Here is a 15,193-nt window from a genome sequence, read left to right on the forward strand (position 1 = left end):
GAGTAAACGGCGGGGGACGGTGTGAGGGAACGGGGGGGCGGGGGAGTTCGGGGAGGACTGGGGGAACAAGCCCGGGGGGTCCCGCTGTGCCCAGGCTCCTCCCTTCGCCGCGCCCACCGCTGTGACCAGGGCTGTCCCCACAGCTGGGGTCCCCCGGCTCAGCTCCCGCACCCCCCGGTGCCCGCTCTACCCCCGGTCCCCGTGTGCCGCCCCGCTCTTCCCGGTCCCCTCTGCTCCCTCTCTTGTCCCCCGCCCCGGTGCCTCCCGCCCCTCGGCCCCGCCCATCCCGGTGTCCCCGCCTATCCCGGTGTCCCCGCCCATCCCGGTGCCCCGCCCCCGCCGCGGCGGGCAGGACCGTGCGGGCTGCGGGCTGGCACCGGGCCCGCCCAGCACCGGACCGGCACCGGCACCGGTATCGGCCCCGGCCCATGGCGGCTCCGGCAGCGGCCGCCACCGCAGGTGAGGGCGGGGGGACAGGGGGGGAAGGCACGGAGCGGCACGCCCATCACCGTGGAACCGGGCCGGGCCCCGCGGGGCGGTCAAGGAGATGTAGGACGGGGGTGCAACGGGGAGAGGTGCATGGGGCGCACTGGGGTGCGAAGGGGGGCGTGGGGCCGTGCTGGGGGCGCCCGGCTGCAGGGGAGAGGGATGCTAGGGGGGCGGGACAGGACATCGCAGAGGGGTCTGTGCCGGGAGAGCCGGGGATAGAGGGAGAGAGCAGGGGGTACCCAGAGAATGTGCGGGGACACGGGGGCGTTCAGGGGTCTGAGAAAGCACGGGAGTGCCCTAGGGACTTGGGGGGGCAGTGGGATGCTCGCAGGAGATGGGGGTGCAGTGGGGTGGCCAGGTGGTCAGACTGTGCCGGGGAGTGCACTGGGGACTTGGGATTGCAATGGGGTGCCCAGGGAATGTGGGGGGACAGTGGGGTGCCCGGGGGCGTAAAGGAGCAGTAAGATGTGCTCACAGGACATAGAGGAACTCTGGGGTGCCCAGGGGACGTGGGGAGCAGTGGGGTGCCTTACAGACATCCCGCACAGCTGTGCCGGTGTGCGGAGGGGCTTGGGGACAGGGAGGTGGCTGTGCTGCTGCAGCCGAGGGGGGCCCGGTACTCTGGGGGGCTGCACCTGGCGACAGAGGCGGTGCCAGGGCTCCCCTGCACGCCCGTCCCTCCCGCGTGTGGCCCGCACACGCCAGCATGGGGCAGCCCCGGCCGTGGCACCGGGAGAACGGCGGGACACTGGGCCCTTGAGGGGACAGTGCCCCTGGGGCGGGTTGCGGGTGCCGTGGGGTGCCCGGTGCCACGGGGTGCCGGTACCGGCGGCTGCCCGGCTCTGCGGTTGCCGTGAGTCAGCACACGCCGTGCGGGAGAGATCCCTGATCCGGCCCCGCTCCCGCCAGGCAGCCGGTGAGCGCAGGCCGCAGCGGGCGGTGTGGCTGGTGACACTGCTGGTGACACGGCCGGTGGCACGGCGGGACCATGCAGGCGGAGGCCAGAGGGGAATTCTGCAGCCGGGAGCAGCGCCCTGGTGGGTGGGGGCGTGGTGCGGGCAGGGGGGGCCGTGCTCCTTACGGGGACATCCCAGTGTCACTCCCCGGGTCTGGGCACTGTGCAGCGCCCGTGTCCGCCCCAGGAGATCTCTGCTCTGGAGCGGGATGAGGGATTTCACCCCATTTCCCACCCGAGGGAACGCACCGTCAGCGCGGGGTGCCTGATCCTCCTGCGGGGTGAGGATGTGGCAGCGCCGGTGTCGGGGCAGAGGGCTGGTGTCCCACTGGTGTCCTCCGATGTCCCGCAGCTCCACGTGCCAGCAGCAGGAACACCCTGTAACATCCCTTTCCCCTTTGGGTTGGGGGTGTCTGTCCCTGCTCCGCTGTCACCATCCTGGCGGGAGGGAGGCGATGCCCGTCCCTGTGCCCTGTCACCCGGTAACTCAGTGCTGGCACGGTTTGGTGGTGGCACATGGTGCCAGGGTACCGGCACCGACGTCGGAGGGACAAGGGGCTGTGTGTCCCCCGCGCTGCCCTAAGCACACAGGGCGTTCTCCCACCCTCAGTGCCCCCACTGTGTGCCACAACCACGGTCTGTACCACCACCGTGTGCCATGACCTGTGCCACGACCATGGCCATGTGCCACGGCCGCCTTGTCCCTCCGGCTCTTCCCGGGGACAGTCCCGGCACAATCCGCCCTTGTCCGGGCCCCGGCACAGGCTGCGCTTTGTCTCGCCGACACAAAGGGGCTGCGCGGGGAGGGGGGCGCGGGGCGGGGGCTGGGGGCTGCCAGCTTCCGACACGAGGGTCTCGGGCGGCTCTGCCCGCCCCCCGGTCCTCCCCGGGGGTCCTGCTGTCCCCGGCTCCTTAGCTGGGCACCCCGTGAGTGCTGGGGGGCCCCGGGAGGAGCCGCCCTCACTGATGCTGAAGGTGCTGATGTAGCAGAGCTTGGCAAGGAGCCGCTGGTCCCGGAGCGCCCTGCAGGGACCCCCACCCACGGGCCGGCCCAGGAGACCCCCCGAGTCCCCGCGGAGGAGCAGGGTGGCATCCCCATCCCCAGCGCCGGCCTGCTGCAGGTCACGGAGCGCCGACGTGAGTGAGGCCCTGAGCTGGGGTCCCTGCCTGTGCCTGAGGTCCCCTGCTTTGTCCCTGGGATGGCTGCCTGCCTCCGAGAGTCCTCTGACACCCCTTGGGGTCTCCTGCCTGTCCCCAGTCTTCTGTCATCCTCTGGGGTCTCCTTTCTGTCCCCCTGACACTCCTAGGGTCCCCCGCTAGCCCCAGCCAGTCGTGCCCTCCCCAATCCCCTCGTACCCCAGCTCCCTGGGCCCCAAGCACCAGACCCCCGCCTCCCCCACTGGGGACAGCGGTGGGTCCCCATCCTGTCCGCGGTGCCCGCAGAGCCCCTGAGCAGCGTGTCCTCGCTGGAGGTGCACTTCGACCTGCTGGACCTGACGGAGTTGACGGATATGTCCGACCAGGAGCTGGCCGAGGTCTTCGCCGACTCCGACGAGGAGAACGCGGCCGGAGAGACGCCCGGCGGTGAGCGGGGGTCCGGGGCCGCCGGTCCCGGTGTGTCCGCCCGTCCCGGTGCGCCGCTGACCGCGCACCCGCCCGTGCGTCCCGCAGGGCTGCAGCCGCCGGCGGCGCCGCGGGCCGGGTACCTGCGCTCGCCCTCCTGGACCCGCGCGCGGGAGCAGGGCCGGGACAAGAAGCACCTGAGTGACCCCGAGCTGCCGCCGGGACCCCCGGACGCCTTCCTGCCCGCCGAGCGCCCGCGGGAGCCGTAGGGACAAAACCCGCCGGGGAACACCGGGACACGCCGGTGCTGGTCCCGTCGGTACTGATGGAGCCCGTCCCCGGGCGCAGGACTCCCGTTAGCCCGCCCGGAGGGCAGAGGCGGCCCCAGCCCCGCGGCGGGGATGTACCGGGGCTGCCCTCAGCCGGTGGCCCGCGGCCCCGGGGGGAAACCGGGCCGGTCCCCGGGAATGGCATGGCCTTGGTTGCCGGGAGCGGCGGGCGGGGCAGGACGGGACGGGTCGCACCGCCCAGCGCGGCCCGACGGAACGCGGCCGGTGCCGGTGCCCGCCCGGTTCTGATGTAGCAGTGCTGTGATCCGGTAAAACCGACCGACCGACCGACCGACCCACCGCCGGCCTCTGCCCGTCTGCGGCGCCGCCTGGGGGAGCGGGAGGAGTGTGGGGCACGGAACATCTCGGGAGCAGCGGGAAGGGGGGTGCCCGGCCGGTACCGGGGCAGCGCGGCCGCGGCCACTCTCGATGGGCGGGAGAACCGTCGGTGGCTGGGCACATCCCCGGTAACGTCGCGCAGCGCAATTCTACCCCGCGGGCCGGCCCGCTCGGTCCCGGTGCTCGTCCCCGGCAGCCCCAGCCTCGGCGGGAGCTCCCGGGCTGCCACCCCCGGGCATTCGCACATCCTGCCCGTGCCCCGGTGCCCCCCGCCGCCGCCCGAAGCAGGGACACGAGTGCTGGGTTGCGCAAAGAGGCTCGTTAATGCTACAGGAAACACCGGGGAGAAAGGGAGGCTCCACACCGCACCCGGTCCAGCCCGGGGAAGACCCTGCAACATCCCCCCCGGGGCTCGGCCCCGGTGACGGTGGTGCCGTGGGCTGGGGAGGGAGCAGAGTCCGGTGTTGTGTGTGGGAGGGACTCGGTCCCATCCCGGTGCCAGGGCTGAGCCCTCCTGACACAGCTGTCACCCAGGACAGCGCAGCACCAGCCCTGGCCTGCGCCCCGGCTCCAGGCAGGGACAGCAGGAGCCGCTGTGGGGCCTTAACCGGATCCCAGTTAACCCAGTCCTGGCCCCTCCAGTGAGGCTCTCCATGCTCCCAGGAACGGCTGCGGTACAGCAGTGATTCCCTCCCGGCAGTGCTGCCATTTCCATGAGCAGAGGATCCCAGAGGCAGGGCCACCCCAGTCCCCAAACCACCACCGGGTTGATTGTGTCCATCCCAGGGTCCTGTGGTGGGTGAGGGGCCTGAGGCCCCACAATGGGGCCAAACCCCCCTCAGGGCTCTGTCTCTGTGCCGGAGTCCTGGAACAGGGATTGCTTCCGCAGGCTCAGCCGGGCACACCGAGGACAGGTGGTGGAGTTGTCGTAGTAGCAGTCCCTGGAGGGGTGGGGACAGTGTTGGGTCACTCCCCTGCCACCCCCATGTCCCCATACCCCGCCCAGAGTGTGGTACCTGTGGAAGACAGCAGAGCAGTCGGCGCAGACCGAGGTGTGGCTGTCGAAGGGGAAGAGCACGTCGCCCTCCCGGCACAGCTCACAGACAAAGCCCTTGGCCTGGCACCGCTGGGGGAGCAGGCAGGAGGTGACAATGGTGACAACACCAGCCCTCTGCTGGCCCCGTGGGGGTCTCCCCACGGCTCTGCCCCACAGCATGGGCTCACCTCGCAGTCCAGCTTGATGTGCTTGGCAAAGAGCGTGTGGATCTCGGTGAGGGAGCAGCCGAGGCGCCCGGCCTCGATGTCGATCAGGTCCTGCAGCGAGTACATCTCGTCGTTCTCCACAAAGTGCTGCCTGTCCTGCAGCTGTGGGCAAACAGGGCACAGTGACTGCCACCCCTGTGTGACCGCCACGGCCACGCCTGGCCCCGGCCCCGGCCCCACCTGCAGCAGCAGCCGTGCCTCCATCGCCTCCTTGCAGGTGATGAAGTAGGGCTTCATCAGCAGGATGTCCTGGCGCAGCTTCTGCAGGGACAGGATGGCATGGGGTGGGAATGGGGACAGGAATTGGACAGAAAGACAGACAGGAAGGGGAACAGGAACGGGAGTAGGAATGAGGACAGGGATGGAATGGGAATGGAGACAGGAATGGGGACAGAGATGGAGACACGAACAGGACCACAGGGAAAAGGGCAATGGCAGGATAAGGATGGGGACAGGGTTGTAACAGGATGAAGGCAGGAGCATGACAAGAAAAAGGCCAGATTGGGTCAAGTTCATCCCTGTTACAGTCTGGGCACCCTCTGCCCCAAACCTCCCCACCTCACCTTGCTTTCTCTCTGTGGGACGTAGTGGGTACCACTGGGGTCCCCCCCTCCTGCTCACCCCTGTGCCACCCTCTGTGGTGTCCCCTGCCCTTGTGGGGTGTCCTCCCAGATCCAGCACTCACCCGGATCTCCACCAGCTCCTCCACGTAGTTGAAGAGCAGTGGGTTGATCTCCCGCAGCTTCAGCACCGGCCGTGACACCATCAGTGCCAGGTACCTCATGCTGCACCGTGACACCTGCCCAACACACAGGGCCACTGTCACTCCCCACAGCTGCCAGCCCTGCTGCCACCACCCATGGACCCCTGCCAGGGACCCATCAGAGGGACATAGCCCTTGGGACACAGCTTCCCTTCAAGTGATCTCCACCCAGTGACTCCCATAACCAGGGATGTGGTCCCCCAAAGTGACATCTACACAAGGCCACGGTCCCCAGGGATATGCAATGGGATGGGATCCCCCAAGTGACCTCTACCAAGGGACATCCCCATGACAAAGGGCATGGCTCCCGAGTCACCTCTACCCACAGATGCACCTCCCAGGGACCCCCATGACCAAGGACATGGCCCCCCAGGTGGCCTCTAGCCAGGACCACTGTCCCAAGGGACTTCAGTGCCCCCACCCCACGCCAGGTGCACCTTGCGGGGCTCGAAGTCCCAGTTGTGGATGGCACGGGCGGGCACCACGGCCAGGTCGTTCCAGTGGCAGCTGGAGCAGTAGTAGAGGCCGGTGTAGTCGCACTGCCGGGCCTCGCTGGGCACCCCCCCTGTGGTGGCACAGGGCTGGCATGGGGCTGGCACTGGCATCACCCCGCTCTCTGCTCACCCCACACCCTGTGCGTGCCCCCAGGACACCCAGCAACACCTGGGGACAAGGCAGGGCCCCAGTGTCACCTTCCCCAGACCCCCATAACTCCCGGAGCCCCAAACCTTCAGCTCCTCCCAGCCTACAGCCCCTCAGCCCCAAGCAGCTCCCCCCAGCCTCACAGAGCCCCCAAAGAGAGCCCAGCCCCACAAGCTCCCACCTCCCCCACGGTTTTACAGAGCTTCATGAACCTCCCAGCCCTACACCCCCCAACCCCACAGAGCTCCCAGCTCATCCCAGCCCCGTATCACCCACAGAGCCCCCAACTACCAGCTCCCCACAGCTCCAGTTTCCTCAAACCCCACAGAGCCCCAGTACCCACAGGCTGCCCAGCCCCAGAGCCCCCAGCTGCCCCCAGCCCCAGAGCTGGCCCCAACCCTCTGGCAGCAGCAGGGGCTCACGGAGGGAGATGGGGGCCCGGCACTCGGCACAGCGATAGTCCTGGCTGTCCAGTCCGCTCTCGGGGCAGATGCTGAGCTGGTACTCGGCCTGGTGGCTCACCTGGGCCCGCACGCACGGCCGGCTCACCAGCGGCAGGCACTTGCTGTGGCACCGGTAGTAGCAGCCTGGGGGGCACAGCTGGGTGTCAGTGGGGGCATGGGGTAAACAGGGACGTGGAGGGGATGTCCCAGACCCACCTGTGCAGGTGTACCAGGTCTGGATGAGCCCCCAGATGATGGTGCTGCACTTGTCACACATCTGCTTGACGCTCTTACTCTTCTCCTTGTAGAAACGATGCTCCAGGACCACCCGGATGTTGGGCTCATCCTCAGCAGGGTCCTGCAGGGGGAAGGGGAGTCAGAGAACTAAAGAATCATGGAATGAACTGAGATGAACTTTAAAGCTCATCCCATTCCATCCCCTGCCATGGGCAGGGAGACACCTTCCACTATCCCAGGTTGCTCCCAGACCTGTCCAGACTTCCAGGGATGGGTGTCAGCCTGGAACCCCAGGCACAGAGACCCCCCTGGCCCCATCTCCAGCCTCAGCCCCACCTTCAGCTCCTGCAGCTTGAGGCGGAGGTGGATGAGCCGAACCACGGCGTCCTTCTGCCGCTCCGAGTGCTCGGGCAGCGCCAGGATCACCCGCTTGCACTCCTCAATGGCCCGGCGCAGCTGCGGCACGTCCGACGCCAGGATCAGCCCCTGCCACCGCCACCACAGGAGGAGGAGGGTGAGCTGAGCCCTCTGTATCCCCCCCGATCCCCACAGCACCCACCCCACTCACCACGGGGCGGGAGAAGTGGTCCTCGGCCAGCCCCAGGTCCAGGGCGCCCTCGGGGTCCCCTGGGGTGGGATCCGGCTGCTGGGCTGCAAAGGGGGGTCTGATGGGGGGCTGAACCCACCCCCAGAATAGGGAGCACCATGGAGGGGCCATGTTCCAGTGTGGGACAGGGAGTGGGGTGGGGGATCAGCACCCACCTGGGGCAGGGGATTCCTCGTCAGGGCGCTCCTGCTGCTCAGGGGTCTTGTTGAAGGGGTTCAGGTGGGCCTGGCGGAAGCGGGCCAGCCGCTCGTCCGACGCCATTGCCACTGTCCTGCTGGGGAACGGGCACTGCCTCGGTTACCCCAGCACGGGCATCAGCACCGGCACCAGCACCGGCCACAGGCACTTGCACTGTATCACCAGCACCCACACCCTGGCACCAACACAGTCACCCCATTACAGGGACCAATAGCACCTCAGCAGCACCGACACTGCCACCAGATGTCCCAGCTCTGCTCACCAGCACTGACACGCCAGCACCAGCAACACTGTCACCTTGTTACCAGCACTGACACCTCGGCACCAACACCCTGGCACTGCCACCTCATCGCTGGCACTTCCTCACCACAGCAACACCCCAGTGCACCCACCGGGGGTACCAGCACCGGCACCGACACCCCAACACCAACGCTGAAACTGTGTCATGGGCACTGACACCCCTACTCCGACACCTCCTCACTGGCACTGACACCCTGGCACACCCACAGAAACCCCAGCGCTGGAACAAACACCGACACACCGACACACCGACACACCGACACAAACACCGACACAAACACCGACACTGCTACAAACATCGACACACCGACACAAACACCGACACCGGCACAAACACCGACACACCGGTATTCTGTCACAAGCACCACCACCCCAGCACGGTCCCCGACACCCCGGTCCTGCCACCATACCCCGTCTCCGTTCCTGTGCCTGTCCCCGTCTCCGAGCCCGCGGACAGACGCGTCTCTCCGCCTCCCACGCCCGTGCCCCCGCCCTGCCCCGCCGCCACCGCCCGCTTCGGCCCACGGTGAGCACGTACCGGCACCGTGCGCCCATCCCGGTGCCCCGAGGGCCCGGCTGTCCCCGTTGTCCCCGCGCTGTCCCCGCAGCCCCCCCGAGCCCCTCCCGCGCGCCCCCGCCCCGCTCACCGCCGCGCGCCGCCGCGCCCGCCAGGCCCCGCCCACCCACAGGCTCCGCCCGTCCACAGGCCCCGCCCACCGCGCCCTGCGCGCTGCTGCCCCCTGCCGGCCGGCAGACCGCACTGCGCCGCGCCGCGCCCGGGCGGGGCCGCTCCGCCACATCCGCGACATCCGCACTGTCCCCACCCCACAGCACCCGGCCCCACTGCTGCCATCCGCACTGTCCCCACCCACAGCTCCCGGCCCCAGAACTCCCAGCAGTCCTACAGCCCCCATCCGCACAATCCACAGCCTCCATCCCGTCTCCACCCCTACAGACCCCGCCCCTACAGCCTTCATCCCCAGTGTCCCCATCCCCAGTGTCCCCATCCCCACTGTTCCCTTTTCCTATAGCCCCTTGTTCCTATAGCTCACAGCCCTACTAGCCAACCCCCTCCAAAGCCTGGGGGCTCAGATCCAGGATTGTCCTGGGTCCTTCACAGCTGGGCACACACCCAGCCCTGGGGAAACACCCTGGGGTCCCTGGGGTCTGTGCTACCACCTCAGCTTGGGAACAAAGGGCCAGCTGTGTCCTGGCACAGGGAGGTGGCTGCCACACCCCGCCAGCATGGAGAAGGGTGACAGTGGGCACAAAGGCACAGTCTGTCTGGGGCAGATGGATCTGAGGCACCCCCCAAGCACCGTGTGGGTGTACCCTGTCCCCCCCACCCAGCAGCCACAGACAGGTAGTACCTGGACAGCAATAAATTTATTAAGTATTCAAAAAAAAATAATAAGACACGAACCAGTAAAAAATGAAAAGGGGGGAGGTAGGAAGGGGGCGAGGGGCCGAGCCGGCTCAGGGGGGGCTGGGGTCAGGAGACACTGAGGGGATGGCGGGGGGAGCAGCACCTGGGGGCTGCAGCAGCGCAAAGCCGGGGGGCTGCGGGCAGTGCTGGGGGCGGCGGGCGTCACTTGGCGCCCTGCGCCTCCGACTCCTCCTCGTCGTCCTCGTACATCTCACCCTCCTCCTCGGCCGTGGCGTCCTGGTACTGCTGGTACTCGGACACCAGGTCATTCATGTTGCTCTCAGCCTCGGTGAACTCCATCTCGTCCATCCCCTCGCCCGTGTACCAGTGCAGGAAGGCCTTGCGGCGGAACATGGCTGTGAACTGCTCCGAGATGCGCTTGAAGAGCTCCTGGATGGCCGTGCTGTTCCCGATGAAGGTGGAGGACATCTTCAGCCCCCGTGGCGGGATGTCACACACGGCCACCTTGACATTGTTGGGGATCCACTCCACAAAGTAGGAGCTGTTCTTGCTCTGGATGGCCAACATCTGTTCATCCACCTCCTTCATGGACATGCGGCCACGGAAGACGGTGGCCACGGTGAGGTAGCGGCCATGGCGGGGGTCACAGGCGGCCATCATGTTCTTGGCATCAAACATCTGCTGGGTGAGCTCGGGCACGGTGAGGGCGCGGTACTGCTGGCTGCCACGTGCTGTCAGCGGGGCGAAGCCGGGCATGAAGAAGTGCAGCCGCGGGAAGGGCACCATGTTGACGGCCAGCTTGCGCAGGTCGGCGTTGAGCTGGCCGGGGAAGCGCAGGGAGGTGGTGACGCCGCTCATGGTGGCCGAGACAAGGTGGTTGAGGTCGCCGTAGGTGGGGGTGGCCAGTTTGAGGGTGCGGAAGCAGATGTCGTAGAGCGCCTCGTTGTCGATGCAGTACGTCTCGTCCGTGTTCTCCACCAGCTGGTGGATGGAGAGCGTGGCGTTGTAGGGCTCCACCACCGTGTCCGACACCTTGGGGGACGGCACCACGCTGAAGGTGTTCATGATGCGGTCGGGGTACTCCTCCCGCACCTTGCTGATCAGCAGCGTGCCCATGCCCGAGCCGGTGCCCCCGCCCAGCGAGTGGGTCAGCTGGAAGCCCTGCAGGCAGTCGCAGTTCTCACACTCCTTCCGCACCACATCCAGCACCGAGTCCACCAGCTCGGCCCCCTCCGTGTAGTGCCCCTTTGCCCAGTTGTTCCCGGCACCGCTCTGCCCTGGGAAAGAAAAGAGGCTCCGATTGCCGCTGGCCCCCCACGCCCACGGCCCGAGGGGACCGGGGAGAGCATCGGGGCTGGGACCAGCCGCTGCCGCCGGCAGCACCAGGGAGATCTGACGCCGGGGCGGGGTGGGAAGCAGGAACCGCAGAGGTTTGGCTGCGTGCCGGCAGTGCCGGGCCCCGCGGCGCGGGAGGGGTGTGCCCGCCGAGTGCCCCGGGGATGGCGACTGGCCGGGCGGGTCCGAGGATGCAGGGGCTGAGGGGAGCATCGGGGGACCCCTCCCTCCCCGGGGACCTACCAAAGATGAAGTTGTCAGGGCGGAAGAGGTGGCCGAAGGCACCCGAGCGCACGCTGTCCATCGTCCCCGGCTCCAGGTCCACCAGGATGGCGCGCGGCACGTACTTGTGAGCTGAGAGAGACCCCACAACAGCAGGTCCCATGAGGGGACCTGCTGCTGCCCCCCCACCCCATCCCCAGAAGTGTTTCCAGCACCCTGCAGGGTCCTACAGGTGGTGTGCACAGGTTGTGTCCCCCTTAAATCCTAAGAGCTTATGGTGTGGGTGCACATCTCATGCCCCCCAAACAATGGGGGTCACTTGGGGTGGGTGCACATGTCTGCCCCTATTTCCCCTCTGGGCCCCTCGGGCTGGGTGTATATTTGTGTTTTGTCCCTCCCACACCACTGGATCCTACAGGGCAGGTGTCCCTCTCTCCCCAATCCACAGGGTCCCATGCAGTGGGTGCAGGTGTCATGCCCCCCACCCAAACTACAGGGTTCCATGAACTTGGAAGCACATGTGCCCCCTGCTCCCCCAAACTACAGGGTGTGATGGGGTGGGTGCACATGTCTGCCCTCCCGGGGTCCGACCGGGCTGGGATGCAGGTGTTGTGTGTGACCCCTCCCAAATCGCAGGGTCCCGTGGAACTGGGTGTACATGATTTCTCATGCCCCAAACTAAATGGTCCTACGGGGTGAGTATCATGGGGTGGGTGTGTCTATCTGCCCCCCTCCCCACCTCAGCACACCCAGTTCCTCCTCACTGGGGGGTCAGACTGGGGCCCCACCCCGCAGCCCAGGGTGGGGGTGCCCGGCTACCCCGCCAGGGGAGGTTCCGAGCGGGGGGTCGCTTACAAGAGGCCTCATTGTAGTAGACACTGATGCGTTCAAGCTGCAGGTCCGAGTCCCCCACGTAGTTGCCGCTGGGGTCGATGCCGTGCTCGTCGCTGATCACCTCCCAGAACTGGGGAGGACGGGGAGCTCAGCAGGGCGGGAGGCACTGGAACACCCGCAGGGCCCCCGGGGCGAGGCACGGGGCACCAGGATCCTCCCATCCCTAGGCAGGGCTGGGTGGGGCAAGAGGCACTGGGATACCCCAAACACTGAAATCCCCGCAGGGAGGGGCGGTGGGCACCGGGATCCCCCAAACACCCAAAATCCCGAGCAGGGAGAGGGGTATCGGGACTCCTCAAACCCCGGGACACGCCTCAGCGGAGCGGGGGCAAGGGGATCCCCAAAACACCCAAAATCCCGAGCGGGGCTCAGCAGGGCGGGGGGCACCGGGACCCCCGAGCGGCGGGCGGGGCGCTGTCCGCGGTGCTGACGGACAAAGGCGGGGGGCGGGGGGCGCGGGGGGGGCGGGGCGCTTTGTCCTCCCGGTGCGGCGGCGAGGGGGGAGGGGGGGGAGGGGAGCCGGTCTGTCTTTGTCCGCCGCCCGGCTCCGCCACGGCAAGCGGAGCGGGGCGGCGCCGCCGTTACCTTGGCGCCGATCTGGTTGCCGCATTGCCCCGCCTGGATGTGAACGATCTCCCTCATGGTGCGGCCGGGCCGGAGCGGAGCGGGACGGGAGCGGGCTGGGGCCGGGAGCGGAGCGGCACCGGAGCGGAGCGGCACCGGGAGCGCGGGGGGCGGCGCGGCCGCCGCCGCATCCTTTATAGGCTCCCGCCGCCGCACCGGGCCGGCCGCTGACGTCACCGCCGCCCGCAGCCAATCAGCGGCCGCCGCCGCAGCGCCGCAACAGCCCTGCGGCACCGGCACCGCCCGCCACGCCCCGCCCGGCCCCGCCCCGGCCACGCCCCGCCGCGGCGGAGCGGGGACCCGGCACCCGCGGGGGGCACGGCCGGGGGGCACCCCGGCCCCCACCGGGAGCGGGGACACCCCGGGACCCGCGCGGGGACACTGGGACCACCCCGCGTCGGCGGGAGCATCCCGGGGCGGCGGCGGCGGCGGCGGCGGGGCGGGGGGACACACGCGGGACGCCCCTCCCGACCGCGTCCCGGAACGGGGAGGGATAGGGACAGGGTGCGGGAGAGCCGCTCTGGGGGTCCCGGTCGCCCCGGTGGCCCCCGCGGGACCGGGGACAGTGCCGGTGCCAGTGACGAGGTGGGCGGCGGCGGGCGCGGCCCGAGAACAAAGGCGGCGGTGATGGGCCCTTTGTCCCGCGTGGGGTCCAGCCTCCCGCCGCCCAGCCGGTCCTTCCCGGTTCCCACCGGGAGCAGGTGGCCCTCGACCGACCGGCGAGACCGGGGGAGACCTCTCCCCCCGGGGCTCCCCGGGGCTGCCCGATGCCAGCCAGAGCGTCACTGCAAAGAGCCTTTATTGGGAACCGTGAGTCCCTCGCCCGGACTGGGCACCCCGCGGCTCGTCCTGTCCATCTGTCAGTCCACCCATCTGTCCCTTTCGGGGCGGGGGTGGCCGTGCAGGTACCGGTACCGTGTCTCCCTGCCTAGCAGGAGCACGTCACCACCTCCCGCAGCGTCCGCCGGAGCTCCTGGCTCCTGAAGGCGTAGATGAGGGGGTCAATCACCGAGTTACAGATGATGAGGATGAGGAAGAGGTTGAAGTAGCTGAAGAAGCAGGTGCAGAAGGGGTTGGTGGGACAGGTGACGATGAGGATGAGGTGGAAGAAGAAGGGCCCCCAGCAGATAAAGAAGACGCCCAGGAGGATGGTGAGGGTGACGGCACCCTTCAGGCTGCCACCACGGTGGGCAGTGGGTGGCTTCTGCTGGCTGGAGATGCTGTGGAGGTGGTGGCGGGCCAGGGCGAACATGTGGATGTAGAGCACCAGCATGAGGACCAGCATGAAGAGGAAGAAGCCGATGAGGCAGAGGAGGATGGTGTTGCTGCGGAAGTAGGTGATCAAAACGGTGCTGGAGACGGTGCTGGCCAGCCAGACGCTGGCCATGGTGACCACGGCCCGCTGCAGCGTCATGATGCTGTGGTAGCGCAGGGCATAGAAGATGGTGATGTAGCGGTCAACAGCAATGACCCCCAGGAAGGAGAGGGAAGACACGACGGAGCTGCAGATGAGCATGTCGATGACGCTGTCCATGTGGCGCACGATGCTGGGGCGCATCACCAGCACCCCGTGCTCCAGCAGCAGCATGAAGAGCATCTCCGCCAGGTTGCTGATGCTCACCAGCATGTCCGACACCGCCAGGCAGCAGATGAAGTAGTAGGTGGGCGAGTGCAGGTTCCTGTTCTTCAGGATGGCGGCCACCACCAGCAGGTTCTCCACCAGGCTCACTAGCCCCAGCGCCAGGAACAGCTCGTTGGGAATGTCCAGCCCCTGGCACCAGCCACCGCTGGCCCCAACCGTGGCATTGCTCTGGTTGCCCTCGCTGGCATTCGAGGGCTCGCGCAGCAGACGCAGGGGGGCCAGCGTCGACATGGCCCCCTCCTCAGCCCCGGGGCCACCCCTGGCACCCGCACAGCCCCCGAGCCGCCCTTGTGCCCCGCCAGTTCTCCCGCGGCGCCCGGCGGCGAGGCCGAGGCGATGCTGAGGAATTGGGGACGGGAGGCGTGGGACGGGCTGGAGTTGCCGTGTGCCCGCAGGGACCCTCCGGCGTGGCGGCCGCTCTCGGTGCCAGCGCTGCCCGGCGTCCCACGCCCGCCGGCCCAGGGTGCTGGGGAAGAAAGGGCCCTTTCTCTGCCCCACTTTAAAGGCGGCTCCCGCAGCTCCTCCTCCGAGGAGGGTGGGCACCTGCATGAGGGAGGCACCCTGGCAGTGAGGGGCAGCTGCTGAGGCCAGGCTGAGACCCCCCCAGGATGGCCCAGGGGAGCTCGATTGCTTGGGATCACCATATGCCCGGGGGTCTCAAATGCCCTGGGGTGGTCTGTGCACCCCTGGGGTCATGCACCTTAGGGTCCCCACGTGTCCTGAGATCCTGCATCTGTTGGGGGCCTGCATATCTACAGACTCTGTGCCCTGCAGGCCTCTGTCCTATGGGGGTCAATGTGCCCTATAGGACTCACGTCTTGGGGGGTCCCATCTGCTGTGGGGGTCATCCACACACCCCGAGCTATCCGTGCACCTTGGGGACCCCTGTACGGGTCTGCACTGCATGATCCGAGCTGCCCCACACATTGGGACTGGGAGGGGTCCCACGCCCATGGCCCCA

At 68.2% G+C, this 15,193-nt stretch overlaps 3 protein-coding genes across 9 annotated transcripts; 1 reads left to right on the forward strand and 2 right to left on the reverse strand.

Moving 5' to 3' along the window:
• The first annotated feature begins 369 nt into the window (after positions 1 to 369).
• On the forward strand, positions 370 to 3,632 carry DBNDD1 (dysbindin domain containing 1). Of its 4 annotated transcripts, XM_056500940.1 has the most exons (5): positions 371 to 459; positions 1,399 to 1,526; positions 2,435 to 2,581; positions 2,888 to 3,028; positions 3,116 to 3,632. In XM_056500940.1, the coding sequence occupies exons 2-5, from the start codon at positions 1,478 to 1,480 to the stop codon at positions 3,274 to 3,276; spliced, it is 498 nt and encodes a 165-aa protein (XP_056356915.1). In that variant the 5' UTR covers positions 371 to 459; positions 1,399 to 1,477; the 3' UTR covers positions 3,277 to 3,632. The 4 variants fall into 4 exon arrangements, with proteins under 4 accessions (XP_056356913.1, XP_056356915.1, XP_056356911.1 ...); XM_056500938.1 differs by having other exon boundaries at positions 370 to 459; positions 1,403 to 1,526; positions 2,888 to 3,632; XM_056500936.1 differs by having other exon boundaries at positions 2,888 to 3,632.
• Positions 3,633 to 3,975: 343 nt separating this feature from the next.
• DEF8 (differentially expressed in FDCP 8 homolog) lies at positions 3,976 to 8,851 on the reverse strand. Of its 4 annotated transcripts, none has more exons than XM_056500930.1 (12): positions 8,776 to 8,851; positions 7,786 to 7,904; positions 7,592 to 7,674; positions 7,360 to 7,509; positions 7,003 to 7,144; positions 6,766 to 6,930; positions 6,139 to 6,266; positions 5,624 to 5,737; positions 5,119 to 5,199; positions 4,900 to 5,040; positions 4,692 to 4,801; positions 3,976 to 4,616 (listed from the first exon to the last, which is right to left on the reverse strand). In XM_056500930.1, exons 2-12 carry the CDS (start codon positions 7,889 to 7,891, stop codon positions 4,514 to 4,516), a joined length of 1,323 nt encoding a protein of 440 aa, XP_056356905.1. In that variant the 5' UTR covers positions 7,892 to 7,904; positions 8,776 to 8,851; the 3' UTR covers positions 3,976 to 4,513. The 4 variants fall into 4 exon arrangements, with proteins under 4 accessions (XP_056356905.1, XP_056356906.1, XP_056356908.1 ...); XM_056500931.1 differs by having other exon boundaries at positions 7,786 to 7,901; positions 8,776 to 8,843; XM_056500933.1 differs by lacking the exon at positions 8,776 to 8,851 and adding an exon at positions 8,667 to 8,757 and having other exon boundaries at positions 7,786 to 7,901.
• Positions 8,852 to 9,495: 644 nt separating this feature from the next.
• Positions 9,496 to 14,463, reverse strand: TUBB3 (tubulin beta 3 class III). Its single transcript, XM_056501042.1, has 5 exons — positions 13,524 to 14,463; positions 12,552 to 13,375; positions 11,928 to 12,036; positions 11,094 to 11,204; positions 9,496 to 10,792 (listed from the first exon to the last, which is right to left on the reverse strand). The coding sequence occupies exons 1-5, from the start codon at positions 14,461 to 14,463 to the stop codon at positions 9,717 to 9,719; spliced, it is 3,060 nt and encodes a 1,019-aa protein (XP_056357017.1). The 3' UTR covers positions 9,496 to 9,716.
• Between the last annotated feature and the right edge of the window lie 730 nt (positions 14,464 to 15,193).

This window comes from Oenanthe melanoleuca, chromosome 11 (genome assembly GCF_029582105.1).
Source record: "Oenanthe melanoleuca isolate GR-GAL-2019-014 chromosome 11, OMel1.0, whole genome shotgun sequence".
NCBI classification, from domain to species: Eukaryota; Metazoa; Chordata; class Aves; order Passeriformes; family Muscicapidae; genus Oenanthe; species Oenanthe melanoleuca.